General features: G+C 45.0%; 1 protein-coding gene across 1 annotated transcript; it reads left to right on the top strand.

Annotated features, from left to right (window-relative positions):
* The first annotated feature begins 2,809 nt into the window (after window positions 1-2,809).
* Window positions 2,810-14,658, top strand: LOC128300311 (uncharacterized). Its single transcript, XM_053036330.1, has 6 exons — window positions 2,810-2,951; window positions 9,743-9,859; window positions 10,081-10,206; window positions 10,388-10,471; window positions 10,641-10,748; window positions 10,876-14,658. The coding sequence occupies exons 1-6, from the start codon at window positions 2,810-2,812 to the stop codon at window positions 13,242-13,244; spliced, it is 2,946 nt and encodes a 981-aa protein (XP_052892290.1). The 3' UTR covers window positions 13,245-14,658.
* Window positions 14,659-16,187: the final 1,529 nt, after the last annotated feature.

Here is a 16,187-nt window from a genome sequence, read left to right on the forward strand (position 1 = left end):
GGAGATTGTTCCGTTAGCGGCTATTAACAGCAGTACCTATACTTCCGCTGGCAATTTTTTTGCAACCCCCGAGTAATATCCTTCTTTCCTTCTCTTCCATCGAGATTTGCAAAACAGAGTTAACACTTAACTCATTCCGTTTACTTATGCGAAGACTCTGGCCAAGGAAATTTGTTCGTGGTGATCATTATTTACCATGTGTCCATTGAGGATAAATATGGTCTGAAAATGGTTTCCAAACTATTATTGAATAAACAACCAATCGTGTTCTTCATTTGATCGATTTTGGGTCCGAAATTTCCCGAAAACATATAAACAACGGAAGAGGGTACTAAACGCTAACCACACGAATCGAGCCGTACGAGAAACCCGTAATCCAAATTTGTTAGAAGGTCCTCCGTGCTAAATGCCAAGTTCAGACGAGAGTGGTCTATTTTCGGGGTTACGATTAGTTACGATTTTCTCGTAATTAATGGGTTTCAACTTCACTTCAGCACTTTTGCCCTCTTCATTTGACTAGTTTTGTTTTCGTGTTTGCCTCACTTTGCAACAATATTTTGCTTGCAGTTTTCAGTGTGCGTTTTTCATTTCGTCTCTTCAGTGTTATACTTCTTTTTGCTCTCTGTTTGTTTATACTTTGCTGCCATTTACACAATAGGTGCCGGTGTGTTAGTGAAGACACGCAGTTATGTATGATGTTTTTCACGCTTTAGTTTTCCTTCTTCTGCACACATATCTAAATGTCTATCAGCATGATTTATTTCCGACCACCCGGTGCCGGGCGGAATCCGGGTGCACCGGAAGGGGTTTGTTCGTCAGGTCACGCTGAAAAGTGAAGCCTTGCGCTACTCCACGTCACGAAACTATTTCATACGCGCTGATCGAATGGTTGACGTGCCGCGGGACTGCTGTCTTTGAAACGCAGTAGCTCAGTAAGCTTCATCCTTCCGGTGCCAGTACACCCGGTTCCACCCTGCTCCAGCGATTGGGTTGAGGCCAGCTCCAACGGACATGGGTTATGCAGTTTTTGGGTGTGTTTGTATCTTCACCATGGTGAGCTTTTCCATGATGGCACTTGTTTTATTCCTCTTTCGTGTATATGTGTTTTTTCTCACTTCTTGCGCACGCTTCCGATACCGTTTGTCTATCGTTCGATAGGCATTTCGTGGCTTTACTTTGTTGTTGATAGTGCGGCGATTAGGTTTCAGTTGATTTTTTTTTCTGCGGCCCATGGGCCCCCAAATGCGGCGTTCCATCGTTTCCGTAACCCTACCGGTACCTTTTCGCCACGCGTCGAATAACCCTCACACCTAGATAACCTAGATTTTCACTTTTTATGTTGCTGTTTTGTTGATAATTTTCCCGTCAGTAGGTTGCTCCTAAGCGACCTGGGTGTTGGAAGTTTTCCGATGACACTCCGGGGCGATAGTTGCTACGAGCTCGTTGAACCACAAATCGGTCTACATTCACTTTCTAAACCACACCGCTGATACTGAAGTCATGCTGGATTTACTGGAATGTCTTCAACAGAACATCGTAGGTTCAAGCGAGACCGCAAAGTTTGTAAATTGAGATGAACGAAAGTCTCATAAAAATGGAACTTTCAATCGTTGTGCTTTGTCCTTTCATGTCAATATTTCTCGATGTGATAGATGTCACAGAATCTGTCGACATTCCCTACAAATTGAGAACTATTTTCATTCATCCGTACCACCACGTCCTAATCAGCCATCCGAATGGACAGCACATACTTTAATGCGTCTATTTCGATCAAGTTACCCATTGTGACATAATAAACCATCCACTGTCACGTTTCACCGGTTCAGGCAGCCGGTCAATGAGCGAACTCGTAAAACTGTGCATGTTCCCCTGTGCGACTACGATGACACGTACGAGCGTCCCACGGGAACGGGAACCGGGTGCAAGGAGGAACCGTCCACGCGACCCTCAGCCAATGTGTGGAAAACGCAAAACTTGCCAAACTACCACCACGGAACGGCGGGCAATAAATTCTCTTGACCTTTGGAGCGTATGCGCCATGCGTTCTTGCTGGCGTTTGATACAGCCGAGGGACGGCCAAGTTGTGGAGGTTCATTTCATGTCGTAAAGTAGCGTCATTTAGTCTCGGTCTAAGACTTTATTGGACAGTCTTGTGTTTTTTTTTCTGTTGGTTCCTTCTACACCGGTACTGACCACTCCTAGGTCGGGACAATGAAGGCTAGCTACAGTAACGTGCCAGAAGTTGGTGGAATGGGTGTACGTTAAACTCCCTCGTCACGACTGTAACAAGAGTTTGATTTCTTCGAGTGCCTTTTTTGTGTCCACTGTTCCCGCTGTCCAGCCCCTACCTACCTGAAATCAGCTGTATCCCGAAGCTTTCACCAGCTGTTTGCAGCACAACGGTTTGTGTAGAGGCCTCACCCGACCGACACTCGAAGGGTTTGGCCGTCCAAGTTCACCAACACCTTCACCCCGGCATAGCGGTTGTTTCCTTCCATGCCTTTTTTTTCGTTCAAGCTAATGCCACACTTCAACAGAACCACCAACCACGCACCTAATTGCAGCCAATGGGTCTTTCACTTTTCGTGATCTATTTCCGACCGATTCTATTAATGCGATCGTGGCTGTGACTGCTGCTGTGCGCCTTCGATTAGGCAGCTTGCCTATTCATGCTTGCCTGCTGACAGCATTAGTATATCGTAGTTCCACATCTAAACTTTGACTTTCCATCCTGTTTCCTATCCATTTCCAGCAACGAGACAGCCGCATCGACGGAAGCACAGCGCACAGAGCTCTCGAGACAGTGAAGATGGGACCGGTAGATAGACCGACCACCACCAGCCGCCCACCGTCGGCGGTGCACGTCCGGCGTCCCACGACGCTGGCACAATGTACATCGGTCGGTGTAACGATGTGTCTATTGCTTCTCACAGCGACCGTCGTACAGACAGGTGAGTAATTGCATCAGCGTCACGCAACGCCCCGACACCTTCGCGCTGGGTGCGATTTTGAATAGAAATTAGAAATGAGAGTACGGCCGAGAGCTTTCCCGGCGGGGCTAGTTCTCATGACGGTTCGATGTTGCCGCTTCTAATCAGACATACGGCTTGTGAAGTTGCTAATGCAAAACGGACCCGATAAAAGCTGCCTGCGCGCCGCACGTGCTGACCAGGAGTCTTTTCGCTGTCGGAGGCAGTAAACAACTTAATTGGGCGTGTTTTGTGTGTACGCGAATTTGTTTAAAGATTGCCGAGATATTGGAAAGTGCTTATAATTGTGGCTTGAATACTTACAAACAGTTTTTAAAGTTTTTTTTAGTGTAAAAATCGCAAACATAAAATTATATTGGAAGCTCAACACTCGACAAAATTAATCCCATCCTAACATCCTTCCAACGACCATCAAAGGCTAATTTGTGTTCCATCACATTCGTTATTGATTTCCTGCATACACCTCTGCGTCACCGTGCTGTGTGCGGTTTGCTCAACGCACACAACGCAGAATAATTTATATCCTTCAATCTGCATCAGCCATAACTTACGTGCGGATGAATTATGCTTAATTTGAATGCAATTAACTACACCGCGCGCGCTCGTACCGGATGGGACCATTAGGAATGCGTCATCCTTGGAGGTAAAGGAGCTACAAGAAGCAAGAGTCCAGCAAGAGTAGCATTTTAATATTTGTGTTTTGAAGAAATGGCTCGTTGCACTGTCTTGGCGGTTTTACCCAGGATGTGGAATTTATTTGCATCTCCTCAATTTCCTGGAGAGTTTAGTGTTCTTACTGAAACCAGAGTTTCAAAAGTCTAGACCAGATTCTTTCTGTTTTTTTAGCGATGAGTTGTTGGTTAGCATATGGTGCAAACTGCTCCGTCTGCTGTGACCTTCAACCGCGTGCGTCACAATACCGGTGCCAAACAAACAAATGGCGCTATAAACAGAAAACGACCATATTTATGTGGCTTTTTTTGTAAAGTCCCCAGTGTACCGGCATCCCTAAAGACCGAGAAGTCTTTCACGCAGAGACCGGACAAGCCACACCAGCTCTGCTGTTGCTTCTCAACTTCTGGACGAATAACCTTCGTAATAGACCCGATGGCATAGGGCAGGGCTTAATGTGTGTTTGCTAATTACGCTTGCAAGGCACATCCACGCGCCGACTACTAGCTCGTCTCCGATGATAATGACCGAACGGCGATAGCGATGATGGGTCACAAAATTTGAAACATTGTCACGACCCTATACGAGTTGTGGCAGTACCGCACCCAAGGTTCGGTTAGCACCGCCGCAGTACAACGGCACTCCGACAGTACGGTAAAGGTCACGAGCGGGAATGACTTCCTGTTGCACAGTAGCACGATTCACCACGAACGAAGAGTTCAATTCAATCATTTTAGCAGACGGTGTTGATACAGTGCAATTGGAGAGTTGTTTTTTTTTTGGAAATTCTCGAGGACAGAATAGTTCCGGGAATGTTCGGTGGCATCATAATCCTGAAGGACTTACGTGCCGCGGTCGGTTAAGTAAGATGCCCTTGGGAAAATGAGGTTCACGAGCATGCGAATCTAAATGTATATCGGAAAGAGCTGGTAGACTCTCGCCTAAAACACGTTATGGACATTCAGATATTGGACAGGTTACGGATATTCCATCCATTGCTAGTGAGTTAACCAAGGATGCGAATTGATCACCAACTGAGCACGACATCCTGCCTGGAAATACCAGTTGTTATTCACCGTGTGCCTAGCTCATGTTTATACCCACGCATGGTTTAATGGATTTGAGTATAATTCCCACAGATTCATCGATTCAATGATTAGATGACAACGCTATTATGTCCGGCGGTACTGCTATTTTATAGAAGCCTTTATCTTATTGCTATTTTCCAAAGATCGAACTCATAATAATATATTTTTCCTACTCTGTATGGTACTCTGTACTGAACGTACATGATTTTTATTTTAAAGGAAATCTGATATGCGATTGAGTTGCGATTTGCGACTCATCTTCTGAGAAGGAAATCAAAACTGAGTTTCTCCAATTGCGCCTTGCAATCAGTGACCACCAGCAAAGAACTATGAATGAAATGAACCTTGGCAATTACACACACAAAAATCATACACCCCTAACTACAACGCTACAACAGCTGACCACTGCTGAAACCTGAACCTTCCTCAACAAACCACTGAGCTACCGTGCCGCTTCTTGTTGCATTTTTATTGCCACCTCGTGCAACACCGTCGCCAGTCCAAGAAGACACATCCCGGAGGGCCGACACTGGCCTGGTAACCTTGGTGTATAGGCAGTTAACCAAGAAGCCAGCTTTCCTATCGCCGGTAACGTAGAAAGAGGAATGCAAATTATGCAAATTTCTACGTCTATCTCTAACCGCCCATCAGAGGACGATGACGTCCGGATGTCGCGTTCGGTTTTGGGGAGCTGACCGCAAGCGGTTGACGCTAGGTCGGTTGTGTCTTGCGGTGTCTTGTTTCCGTTTTGCTTGCAAATAAACCCATCGTCACGGTGGATGGAAAGTTCAGCAATTCCGGGAGTGCAACCTTTGCGAAGTGGCGGTTCAAATTCTAGGATTTTTAAGGTAGCCAAATGCCACCAGTTCCATTATCTGGAGGTCAATGTCAGGTGTTGAATAAACGGTACATTTCGAGCAGGGTCGTATGCAGCTGGACTAATTATTATGCAACTTATCGACCGATTTCATCATGTAGCCGTAGAATTGAAAATCTAAAGTATTATGACTGACGTGCTAAATTGTGTTATCGAATCAGTCGGTGTTTTATGCTTGGTTCACTTAAGGCATTTTTAAAGGCAGTAAAGAAAATTTCAGCTTTTCGCTCTGAAGTCGGTTAGTTTGAAGTTTTTCATGGCTTCTAATGCGATATTTACACCTCAAATACATGGAACTGAAAACTGCAATGTAAAGTTTAAATAAAACCACGTCCTTTCTGTGGAATAGCCGCAGGAAGAAAAGGTTGACGATTGGCGAACATGAATGATGACTGTTTTACCTTTAGCATGCTTCTACAGATGCTTGCCAACCTGCAGAAGAAGCATGGTCTGCAAAGGCCCCCATCAGGGCGCGGACTTATTGTTATAGGTGATCTCTGATTAATGAGTTTTCAGTCACTCGCCAACGACCTCAGGGGAGGTGTTGAAGAAAATCAATTTCTCTCAAACAAAACGAACCTCCCTTTTTCCCTGTTGCTGGGCCCTGCAACGTATGTGACCCGGAGGTGCTTTTAACGTTGTTCTGTTTGTGCGGTGTGTCTTGTGTCATGTGCTCAAACCATACTATTTGTCATCGTTCACACGGCGTATTGTTTGCCGTGTCGGCCATCCTGGCAGCATCGTCGTTCTTCATGGCCACTCTCTACTAACTTCGTGCGCGAAATTGGATGCATTCGACGCGCGAATGCACAAAGAAGAATAACGCTTATGCGCGAATGCGTATAACCAAGGGTTTTGTTTGTCTATTTGCTCGCCCGGCGGATGTTTTTCTTCTTTAGCCAGTGCGCTCGCTATTAACGGATTTGCCGCTGTACGTTACATCCACTACACCCGGGTAATTGTGGCATGAAATTGTGGGATTTTTTTGCATTTGAAAAATATTTGATTCCGCTTGCGACATGAGTCGATTCTATTGGACGAAACAATTCTCCGCTGATGTTCTAATGTCCCGAGGAAAATGGTTTCTAGGATATGACCGCAAAGATGCTTTTAATGTATGAACTGTACAGCACACTTGTCTGGTCTCGGCGCTCATTTAGTGACTCTGCAGATATTACAATCTTCGAAGTGCTACCGTTTCCCGCTAGGAAAGATGATCTCATCGCTCAGCTATGTCTGGTAGACATTCAGAAGCCCTTTTTTCTGACCAATGACACAACTACCCTGACCACGATCGACGGTAATTGTGATTAGGAAAAATTATAGGTCTTACACCCGGCAGATGCTCGAATACCAATCAACGCTCGGCAGAACTCTGCTGTCAATGTGTTTTGCTAACCGGATCTTAGAATCCACTTGGAGCACTACTCTTTCCAACAACTCGAGCCACACATTCCATACGGGATGATGGGAGTCATTCGCTAATTTTCTAATATAAGCTCCTTGGCGGAAGTCGCGATATTAAGATCGGCTTTAGTCTTTTTTGTGTGCTGCCCACCATAAACATTCGAAACCCGCATGATCAAACACGGGCGGGAGATCGAGCCACTGCAGGAAGACAATAACGGGCTGCTGCTATTAGTACCTTGCCAAACGAATTGTGAATTAAACACCCGCTTGTGCGTGCTGCTGTCGATTAATTTGCCAGCTTGAGTTGGGCATGAACACAATAGCTATTTATAAGCAGCAAAGGCACAACATTTCTTCCATCCGATACGGGAACTGTAAAATGCAGTGGAGATGCAGTGTAAAAGGTGAGAGAGATGCGTGTTCGTGACTAGATCACGTTGTGATATGAGAGCGAAAACAAGTAAAAAGGTTGATCGTCTAATTAGATAATAACAAATTCTAAATCATCGTGGCTGCATCTTAATTGATCTCAAGTACTACAAACATGAATACGATCTGTGTATCTACTTTGAATGTCGATTTAATTTAATAAGTTATTATATTGAGGTTGTTGTCTAAATAATCTTAAACTAATCAACATGACTAATCTCGAGGTGCCCATCGAGGTGACTTGAGTAGAAAGCACTGAATATCTTTGTGCGTCGTACATATTTACTTAGAAAGCATTATACATTAGAACAGCGGCGGATCAAACGGTAGGCGGAGTAGGCGGTCGCCTAGGGCCTCGCCGTGTTGGGGGCCCCAATAAATTTGTGCCTATTGTGCGATTTTTGAAAATTTTAAAACAAAGTTAAATTATAGCAAAAAAAAATTTATTTACAAGGTAGAAAATTGATCAAAAATATCTTTCTTGGTTATATAAAACATTTTTTTCTATGTGATAAATTAAATGCAGAGAAGAATATCGACTTTGTGACTTTAAAGTACAAACGAAATTGCACCAGGACCAGGACACTAATTTTCCCGTCGGTCGAGAAAAATTTCTTCGAAAACTACCTGTTTCCGAATGTATAATACCAGGAGAGCATCCACGGAAGAGGTAGCACCTAGTACAGCAATTTTGGTCGAAAACCGCCGAAAGGTATGCAATGTTTAAACACTAACTTTCCCGTTGGTCGAGTAAAATTTCTTCGAAAACTACCTGTTTCCGAATGTATAATACCAGGAGAGCATCCACGGAAGAGGTAGCACCTAGAACAGCAATTTTGGTCGAAAACCGCCGAAAGGTATGCAATGTTTAAACACTAACTTTCCCGTTGGTCGTGAAAAATTTTCTTCGAAAACTACCAGTTTCCGAATTTAAAGTACCAGGAGAGCATGCACGGAAGAGGTAGCTCCTGGTACTGCGCCGTAAGGTATGCAATGTTTATACACTAACTTTGCAACCAACTTGCAACGCAATGCGCCGTAAGGTATGCAATGTTTATACACTAACCTTGCAACCAACTTGCAATGCAAGTTTGGTGCATGCAAGAAACTTGCAGCAAGATGGCGCGCAAGATGGCGCCCAACTTCGTACTTGCATGCAACAAACTTGCATGCAAGCTTGCATGCAAACTTGCATGCAAGTTCTTGCAAGCAAATTCTTGCATGCAAACTTGCATGCAAGTTTGCATGCAAGTTTGCATGCAAGTTCTTGTATGCAAGTTCTTGCATGCAAACTTGCATGCAAGTTCTTGCATGCAAACTTGCATGCAAACTTGCATGCAAACTTGCATGCAAACTTGCATGCAAACTTGCATGCAAGTTTGCATGCAAGAATTTGCTTGCAAGAACTTGCATGCAAGTTTGCATGCAAGCTTGCATGCAAGTTTGTTGCATGCAAGTACGAAGTTGGGCGCCATCTTGCGCGCCATCTTGCTGCAAGTTTCTTGCTTGCACCAAACTTGCATTGCAAGTTGGTTGCAAGGTTAGTGTATAAACATTGCATACCTTACGGCGCATTGCGTTGCAAGTTGGTTGCAAAGTTAGTGTATAAACATTGCATACCTTACGGCGCAGTACCAGGTGCTACCTCTTCCGTGCATGCTCTCCTGGTACTTTAAATTCGGAAACTGGTAGTTTTCGAAGAAATTTTTCTCGACCAACGGGAAAGTTAGTGTTTAAACATTGCATACCTTTCGGCGGTTTTCGAGCAAAATTGCTGTACTAGGTGCTACCTCTTCCGTGGATGCTCTCCTGGTATCGGCAATCTGAAAACAGCTGGTTTTGTATGGAATTTCGTACCAGCTAATGGCGATCCAAGTAGTGGCGTTATCGTTATCCTTAGCGCATAAAAACGTTTATATATAGAGACTAGCTTACTATGCCCGTTTACAGGGCTACGCAACAGAACGCTGAGATGTACGCAAGGGAGCTTTCTTTCCAAGACTTTGCTGGTGTTGTTACATCATGTTTGAAGTACATCTCCCTAACACCGATAATGCCGTAGCAAAATTATGGGCCCCCTTTGAAAAATTCCGCCCTGGGCCTCCAAGGGGATTGATCCTCCACTGCATTAGAATATGGCTAAGACCACTCAAATGTACGTTTACAGGAAAATATTAAATAAAGGATTAAAAACTTTATTAAACAACCCCATTTCCTCTAAATACCGAACATCGATCGTCACACTAAGTCTTCTGTATCTCATTCATTTTCTGCAGGGCCTGTGATCCGATCACGGCGCATGATTCGCGAGATTTACGTCGAAAACTCAGCAGCATCGCCGGCGGTGCCGGAAAGTACTTCCTCGGAAGTTCCCACCAGCAGTAGCAACAACGGTAAGTCACAGTCGTATGCGCTACCGCCCGATTCGTTTCAGTCGTGGCGCTAGTGACGGCGAGGAGCGTATCGACACGCTGAATTTGGCTTAATAAAAGTGAAAACTTTCATTAAAATTCCTTCCATCTCTATCTTTCTTTTTCGCTCCTGTGCTTTCTCCACTTCGTTCATGCCATCTGTGGCCGATTGACCGATCAACAATCACGCTGGACTTCCACAGCAACAGCAAGTGACATGTGCCTATACGATGGTTCCTACATTGAGCGATCAGCGATAGCATGCGAGAAGAAGCACGGTTGCCGTGCGATTCAGAAGACCGGTGAATGCTGTCCGGATTATCAGTGTGGTACGTATGGGAGGAAAAAGGAGGGGACACGTTAACAAGTTAGCGGGATTTGGGTATGGTACCGAGCCCTTTACCCTTTAGCCCACGACCATGAGCATAGCTGTCCATTTTATCAAGATGGACTATATTTATGTTATTAATTGGAGTGTGTTATTAAACAAACTTTTCCTTGCATCTGCAGAGTGTCAACGAGACGGCAAAACGTATACCAATGGTGAGAAAGTCTTCGACCCGAATACCCCGTGCCGTGCCTGTTATTGCCAGGGTAAGATGAATATTGGTTTTAATAAGTAGTGAAGTGATTTTTTTTTAAACAATTTCAACCCTTTCCGTCATGTAGCGCGAGATATTCGTTTCATCACAGTATTTTAGCCAAGGGCCCTTGTTATGTTTACACACATCACTGAATAACCGCGATTCATTCTACTTTCCAGGCGGCGAAATAACCTGCAGTGAGGTGAGCTGCTACAAACGCAACGACTGTGACCCGAAGTACATCCCTGGTCGGTGCTGTCCCGAGTACGATAATTGTCCTCCGCTAGGTAAGTTGCGGGAGGTGATAAAAATTATCCCTAAAACTGGACCCTCCAGCTAGTACGGTCTGCTGCACTTCCAACACATCGCTGAACATCGGAATCAGTCTGAGATTAAACCCTTTGCTTTTTACAGAAAATTTCAAAATTACCGAGTCGAGCAAGAATACAAAGGATGCAGTCGATGCCGAGCGGCACGATGAAGAAACGAACGAGGTGAAGGGAAACTATGCGGCCGAGGCGGAAGACCTGGCAGGACTTCAAAAGCAACAAACATCGACAACGACGACGACGCTTCCACCAGCCGTTACGCCATCGATGGCCAACGATAACCCACTCGGTATCAAGATCAAAGAAATCACTAAAGCGGAAGAAATTCGTCTGACCGACAATCGTCCCAGCGCGGAAGAACAGCAGCAGCAGCAACAGCAATTGATAGCTAGCCGTGAAACAACCGCCCAGCCATCTTCAACGCAAAGTGAGGAGCTCGTGAATCTCGAACACTTAGACGTCAATGTACCGGACGACGATGGCGAAAATGGGACGAAAATTGTCCGCCACACTGATGGCGATGGGATGCGATCGGATCTAGAAGAAGAGATGAAGGATTCCAGTGTAAGCGAAGAATCGCTGAAAACTACTTCAGCGGAAAATCGACTAGAATCGAACGAAGCATCAACCGTTGGTTCGGTGTCATCGACCTTATCCGAATCGGACGAATGGATGGATGTGAAGGAATTTGCCGACTCGTCTACCTGGTCTTCAAGTTCATTCGCTATCAGCACCCCCACTCAAGCACCCTCATTGGCACCCTCAACCAGTGGACCCCTACCACGTGACGAAGAAGTCGTGTCCGAGGGTAACATGAAGCCATCGAAGCAGGATAACGCCCTACCGGCCGTAGTACAGATTGGCGATAAACTTGTGATTGTAGATCATAACCAGCCGAAACCCATCACCGTGATACAAGTAGAGGAGGTGGAGGGCTTACAGCGAGGGGAAGACGATAGTGTGTACGACCAGGAGATGTACACTGAGCGCAGTCTTCCTGCAGCAGTCGAGGGTGGACGAGAATCATCAAAGAAACTAAAGCTGCACCATTCGGCCGATTTAGAACAGGAAACGCTATCAACCCAGGCGGATTCTAGCGCGGCTTATGAAACGGTCTACCATTCTGGATCCACGGAACACGCTGGAGGTGGCTCGTCTGAGGAGATTTTTGAAACGCAACTGTACACCGAAGGACCGGAGGATGCCGCTGTTTCGGCGGAACGAAACGATACACAGCAGGGAGAACCATTGTCGGTGAGCAGAGAAGAGTTTCTTCACATGGGAGACTCCCAAGAACCAGCAAAGATTCAGCTGGAAGAAGAACACACGACTGCGAGTGCTGCCGTCATTGGATCCAGTACGTCCTATAGCAGCATGGAGGAGGGCAGTACAACAATGTCTGACCTTCCAGTTTCCCTAAGCTCCGAAGCGTCAGGCGATGAGATGATCTACGATACTCATTTTTACACCGAAGGACCAAGCGCATCTTCTGAGGATCATGGACCAACGCTTGGAACCGGTTCGGAAGAAACGTCAACTGCTGGTTATATTCCGCGCCATCCTGCTCCCGTAGCGGACGAGTTGGCTCCTCAGCACGAAACCTACATTGAAGATAACGAGCATGAACTCATTCACCCGGGATTTCAGCCTATCCCGGAGGATTTCAGTCTACCCCAACTGGACCAACCGGCCATGGACATGGAAATGGAACATCATGCTGCATCTCCCAAAGATGCTCCAGCGAAGCAAGAAAAAATTCTCTCAGGAGTGCTAGATTTGAAGCACAATATGACCTCCACAACTTCAGCTCCATTGAGCAGCTCGGAGTCTTCCAATGTGGAAGGTGTTCCATCAAGTCAGGAAGAAACGTCAAACTCTCCCGCTTGGTTGAAGGAAGATCCGCAGCCTCAGTTGAGATCACCTGGCGAACCGCTTCTGATTCCCGAGTGGGAACGGAAGAATGGTACGGGCGGCAGTAGCAATAGCTCCTCGGAGGAAGAACTGGATCAGGAGGCCAGTGGAGCCGGTAGTGCACCCAGTGATTTCCAAGTGCTCAAGATGGGCTCGGAAGAGTACGTAGATGCTGGTGAGGGTAGTGGGTCAGCACCCTCAACACCTACCACTACATCGGCAAAGACATCAATGGCCGAAAATCGTTCGGAAGAAGAAGAGGACGAAGGTAAGGCGAAGGAACCAATATCTGGTGGGCTGGAATTAGGCTCTGTGGCAAATTCTCTGCTCGATATCGATTCTCCAGCGTCGACAAACGCCACAGACGACCAGTCGGACAGCGTCAAGCATAATCCAAAGAACGATGTGGAGAGTTTGAAGTATGATGAAGACGAAAACAATGCCACTGCGGAAGAAGTCATCCCGAAGAAGGTACAGCAACTGGAACCAAGTGAACGAGAAGTGACTGGCGGTGTACATGCGCCCACGCTGACTAGCGTCTGAGCACGATTTACCCAAATCAGCGGCAATGCAAGCCATGCATAAAATCTTGGTGCCAGTTTAACATTCCCTCTTAACACAGTGACGCTCCTCAAATTTGGTAAGGAGCACCAACTGCTGGCTGGTGTATGTGGTAGTATTTCTGCTCCAACGTGCAGACGTGCCATCAAATTGTAGATTTCCTCTAAAACGGCAAAGCTCATTCACCTCAAACAACGAGTTGTAAGGGGAGGGATAGAATGTAAATCTGAAAAAATAGCGCTCTTTATCCGTTTGGCCCTTGCAAGGTGTATGTACAGTCTTGTGTGATTGGTTCCAATTGTTTAAGTTAAAACATTCTGAAAGCCTTGTGCAAATTATTTATTCCCACACCACACATTGTTCCATTTGCCGTTCATCTGTGTGGTGTTTATGGCAATGGTTTGCATAGGATCGTGCGACGGTGAATGGTACGTCATACCGGGATGTACTGTAGATAAGCATAAGGCATTATTTTATCAATGTCCACATCGGTGCCCTGTATCGTTGACGACAACGGTAACGAAACAGAGATCGTTCTGTAGAACAGCCAGGTATGTGATAAGCGTGACGAAGGATCGGATAAGAGTTATTGGAAGCGTTCCGTTTTGTTTTCCGTAGCCATGCATACCGGTTTTACTTTACACTTAAGAGACTGTTGTGTTAGGCGCTAGCAAGTACGTATTTATTAATTGTCATGCTATTTATATACCGCCGGTACCGTTTCATCAAAACTTCATCCTGCCACGGCCATTTCCATCTGCAGTAGTGGGTGGACCACAAATTTCCTTTAAATAGTTCTCCTAGGGGCTCCTCAATGAGCAGATCGGAGCAGAAGCGAATTTCCTAGACTTAAGGCTAAACTTTAAAGCAAATGATACGTGAAATCAGAAGTCATACCTTAATCTAACCGGTAGTCTCTCTGCGGGGAACGGATGGTAAGTTAGTAGAACGATGGATCGAATGTTTCTCTCTGTTGCCTTATGCATGTATTTATGCACAGGGTGAATGTTGCTGGTGCTGATGCTACTTCAATGAACGGTCCATGCAATTGAGGAAACATGTAAACAATTTCCAGTAAAATTGGGAAAGAGGTTAGAAAAGAAGCATTTTTTATTCTGAAAAAAACATTAAAAACAAACAAATTTTACTAGTTTCTGGAGCATAATATAAATGAAGCAAAATTACATATTACAATTTCAAGTATAGTTATTATCATTAGTGCGTAAAACAGAGGTATCCGTTGAGAGGTAAAGGAACTACATGCAGTAAATAAGCCTAAGAGCATTGTAGTGTAGACGAAGGGTAGCTAGATAGTGAAATTAGCATTATTCAAACAAACTGTAAAAACAATCTATGGCTACATGCGGAATGGAATAAATATTTCTATGGCAAGGTATGACACCTATACAAAAAGAAAAAGAAACTATTTTAATTCAATACCAATTAAAGCTAAAAATGAAATTGAATTGAGACAATTTTAATAAGGGTATTCAAACGGTTATTGTGGTAATACGAAAATATTGAGAGAAACGCTTAAAGAAACGCTAGAGGGTATGGTATGCATGATTGTATACTTTTAGGCGCTTATCGTCGTTGAAGAAGGTTCGTCGCTTACAAATTGTGCCCAAGTCTTTTGTTTCTAATTTTATTTCCAGCTAGAAGAATCATTGCGTAAAACATTCATTTTGCAATTATTTCGTGTCATACACATTATTTAAAATGCATAAAAGAACATGCTTTGAATGCTTCCGGTGTAATTTTTTATAGTGATATTTTTATGATCGCGTGAAAACAACATTAACGCTTCTACATTTAACCCTGAAAAATGGCCTTAGATGAAATGCATTACACAGTGCTCATCAAATGTTTTCACTCCCGCCTGAGGACGAAATAAATTCGACCGAAATGATCTACCTAATGTCGACTGATGATGCCCGCTGCATTATCTTTTGGGCCTGGCGTCTGCCCACGAAAGGGTAACTGAAAACTCTTCAACAACCACCAGCGGCATTCCATCCGCCCGCTAGGAAACCATGACTTCCGAACTTTCCGAACAGCCGCTCAACACCCGTTGAGCCAAACCATGAAACGCTACCCTTCGAGCGGAAGGCCGTGCCTTGGGTGGGAAAAATGAGAGTGAAAGTTGACAGTTTATCACTTTTTGGATCGTGATCGACGTACGCGATCGATCGGAGGGAACTCGAGCGATAGGGCAACTAATACATTCAAGCAGGTTGTGGAAGGGGAGGAAAATGAGAACGTGTGAGTGTTTTTTTTTTCAACGCTGTCGAACCATTTCCAGCAGCACGCGCCATATTTACACGGTACGCATGCACCAACCAGTGCATGCTGCGATTGGATTGCTTTGATGCTCCTCATATCCGTAGGCGCTCAATAGGCAAATCGTGACGTTTCGCTTATGTATGGGGAGGCGATCGGTGGTGTTTCGCTTTCATTCAGTCGCGTTTTCGCTTCCGTTCCCGCGCAACGATTGATTTGCCGTACCGTACAATTTCTGCGAGCTTTAATGCACGCTGCGTCCCATTGCTTTGCTTTGTGCCCCTTGTTCCGTTGAGGTAATTGTGAACGCAGGTGAAGTATCGCAAACAGTCGGTTACAGGTTTCGGTGGCGATTGCGTATTATTTTAACAGTCATTTTTTCCTGTGCTCCAACGTCTGCCACTGAGATTATGCAACGGACGGACCAATTCGGACCGTAAGCCACTTTAATGGGCGCTAATCCTACTCGATCGCATTGCCCATTTCTTCGCTGCGCTTTTGAAGGTCAATTACAAAGATAAGCAGTTCTTGATAGATCTACCTCGATCGATCGTTTGTGTTCGTTTGGTTTTGATGCCATTAAGAGCAAACTGGATGCGATGCAATGTAATAAAATTTCAAACATCCAACAGAAGATGATTTCTA

Source organism: Anopheles moucheti, chromosome 3 (assembly GCF_943734755.1).
Source record: "Anopheles moucheti chromosome 3, idAnoMoucSN_F20_07, whole genome shotgun sequence".
Classification (NCBI taxonomy): domain Eukaryota; kingdom Metazoa; phylum Arthropoda; class Insecta; order Diptera; family Culicidae; genus Anopheles; species Anopheles moucheti.